Source organism: Lactuca serriola, chromosome 5 (assembly GCF_051521515.1).
Source record: "Lactuca serriola cultivar US96UC23 chromosome 5, Lser_US96UC23_V15, whole genome shotgun sequence".
In the NCBI taxonomy this organism is placed as follows: Eukaryota; Viridiplantae; Streptophyta; class Magnoliopsida; order Asterales; family Asteraceae; genus Lactuca; species Lactuca serriola.
In genome coordinates this window covers 242,397,330-242,399,254 of record NC_136412.1, presented here as the reverse complement: position 1 = coordinate 242,399,254, position 1,925 = coordinate 242,397,330, and the positions used below count along the sequence as shown (strand labels likewise).

General features: G+C 36.6%; 1 protein-coding gene across 1 annotated transcript in view; it reads right to left on the bottom strand.

Annotated features, from left to right (window-relative positions):
• Positions 1–1,635, bottom strand: part of LOC145053867 (DNAJ heat shock N-terminal domain-containing protein) — a 3,814-nt gene extending 2,179 nt beyond the window's left edge. The window contains exons 1-2 of the mRNA XM_079001982.1: positions 1,129–1,635; positions 90–406 (exon numbers count right to left, since the gene is read on the bottom strand). Of these exons, the coding sequence (XP_078858108.1) occupies positions 90–406; positions 1,129–1,572 (761 nt within the window). The 5' untranslated portion in view covers positions 1,573–1,635. The remainder of the gene's footprint in view (positions 1–89; positions 407–1,128) is intronic.
• Between the last annotated feature and the right edge of the window lie 290 nt (positions 1,636–1,925).

The window sequence follows — 1,925 nt, the reverse complement described above, 5'->3', positions numbered from 1 at the left end:
ACCTTCCTCTCTGTCAATATATTTCACTATAGAACTACAGCAATCATGGATCAAACTGAAACTAATAGGCAAGTAATGTGAAGCCTTACCTCTTCCTAGGAGCTGCAATGTCTTCTTGTGCAGATGGAAGATTAGAACCACCATCAGCAGGTTTGTGTTGTTCAGCATACACATCATCGTTTGGTTCATGATCATTAGAAACTGGCCTTTGAGGTCCTGATTTAGGTCGTATAACAGCTCCAACAACTTCAAGAGTTGGAGGAACATCAGAAGGCAAGAGAAAGACTAATCGGCCATTTTCATTGAGTTTCAAGGACAAGAACAGCTTTCGCAGGTATTTTACTAAAGATTTCTCAGATAGACCAGATATATCAACTGCTTGTCCATCATCAATCATTCGCAGAAGCTGATGAAAAATCAAGGGCTCGGTAAACTCAGCAAGACATATTCATTTTTACATTACATATGATGATTAAACATGTTGCAGAGTGACACCAATTATATTCCTATATTTGATGAAACAGAACAGTTAAGTGTAACACAACACACAGTTCTAATTAATGGGCAAATGGGTAGGATCAGTCAACAATGCTATTGTCTAATTTGGAGTGAATTGAAATACACTAAGATCAAGACTTATTCCCTTCGTCCCAATAAATGCAAATTTAAACTTGTCACATAGTTTAACAGAAATATTTGACTAATAATTAACTGACTAAAATAAACCTTTATAATATAAACTTGAGGACTACAATCAATATAGCCAATGATTGTTCTGTTTGTGATAAAGTTTACTGTAAAATCCATGTCCGTTTTGGAGGTGTAAACCAAACCATTTGAAACGCATCAACTGCAGTTCTTTACTAGGAAAGAAGTAAAAAAAAAAAAAAAAACGTAGCAACATCACCTTCTACATTGGTCAATATGATTCCATATTGTTAGCAGAAACCCTAACAAATAGTTTGCACCAATAGAACCTATTTCCTTGACCTAGATTCTGTATCCCTGTTAGCAACACAAAAGAAATGCCTACACTACTAAATCTGTAAATTCATATTCGAAAATCAGCCTATGGAATTCTATTCGAAGTTCAAACGCAAGAGACAGTCAAATGTAAGAAAATAGCACCTGCTCCAAATCATCAGCAACAGCAGGGAATTCATCCAATATATACTTCACCACCTCTACAGGATCACTCGCAGGCAAATTACTATTATCATCAGACAATCCGTATTCCTTCTCCTTCTCCTCCGACTCTGTATCTGAATCTGAGCCCCTCCTTTTTCCTTCTCGATATGATCTCCGGCTACTGCTCCCTTTCCTTCTATCTTTATCACTTTTATCTCTCTTCTTTTTCTTCCGCTTCTCTCTCCTCTTCTCTTTCTCTCTTCTAGAACTCCCCCTTTCGCTGCTCCGCCGGTGCCGATGCCTCCGGCTGCTTTTGTGCCGCTTCGAGGAAGATTCGTCGTCGCTTTCAGAAGAAGAGATCGAAGCCGAAGATGATGGAGATGAAGAGACGGAATCTTCCAAGTACCTCCTCTTCTTCTTCGTTTTATAGGAGCCTTCCCCCATTTGTTTGTTCAATTATCGTACAAGACCTCCCCTCTCGTTTTTAGCCAGAGATATAGACGGCGGACTGGCGGAGCAATGTATTTTACTAAGTTACTCTACACCCCCTTTAAGATAGTATACTTTTTAAATACCCCCTTTTAACTTATCGTGGGGATTCCAAACCAATCTATTAAATTACTAGTTGTGAAACTTATATCTTATACGGGTTGGATAAAACAAAAAAATTAAATATGAAGGTTAAAATAAAAATTTATTTAAAATTTAAATTTTAGATTTAAAATTAAAATGAAACATATTAAATACAATATATGAGTGGTAATATTGTAATTTGTTGATTATTTTCAATTTAGACA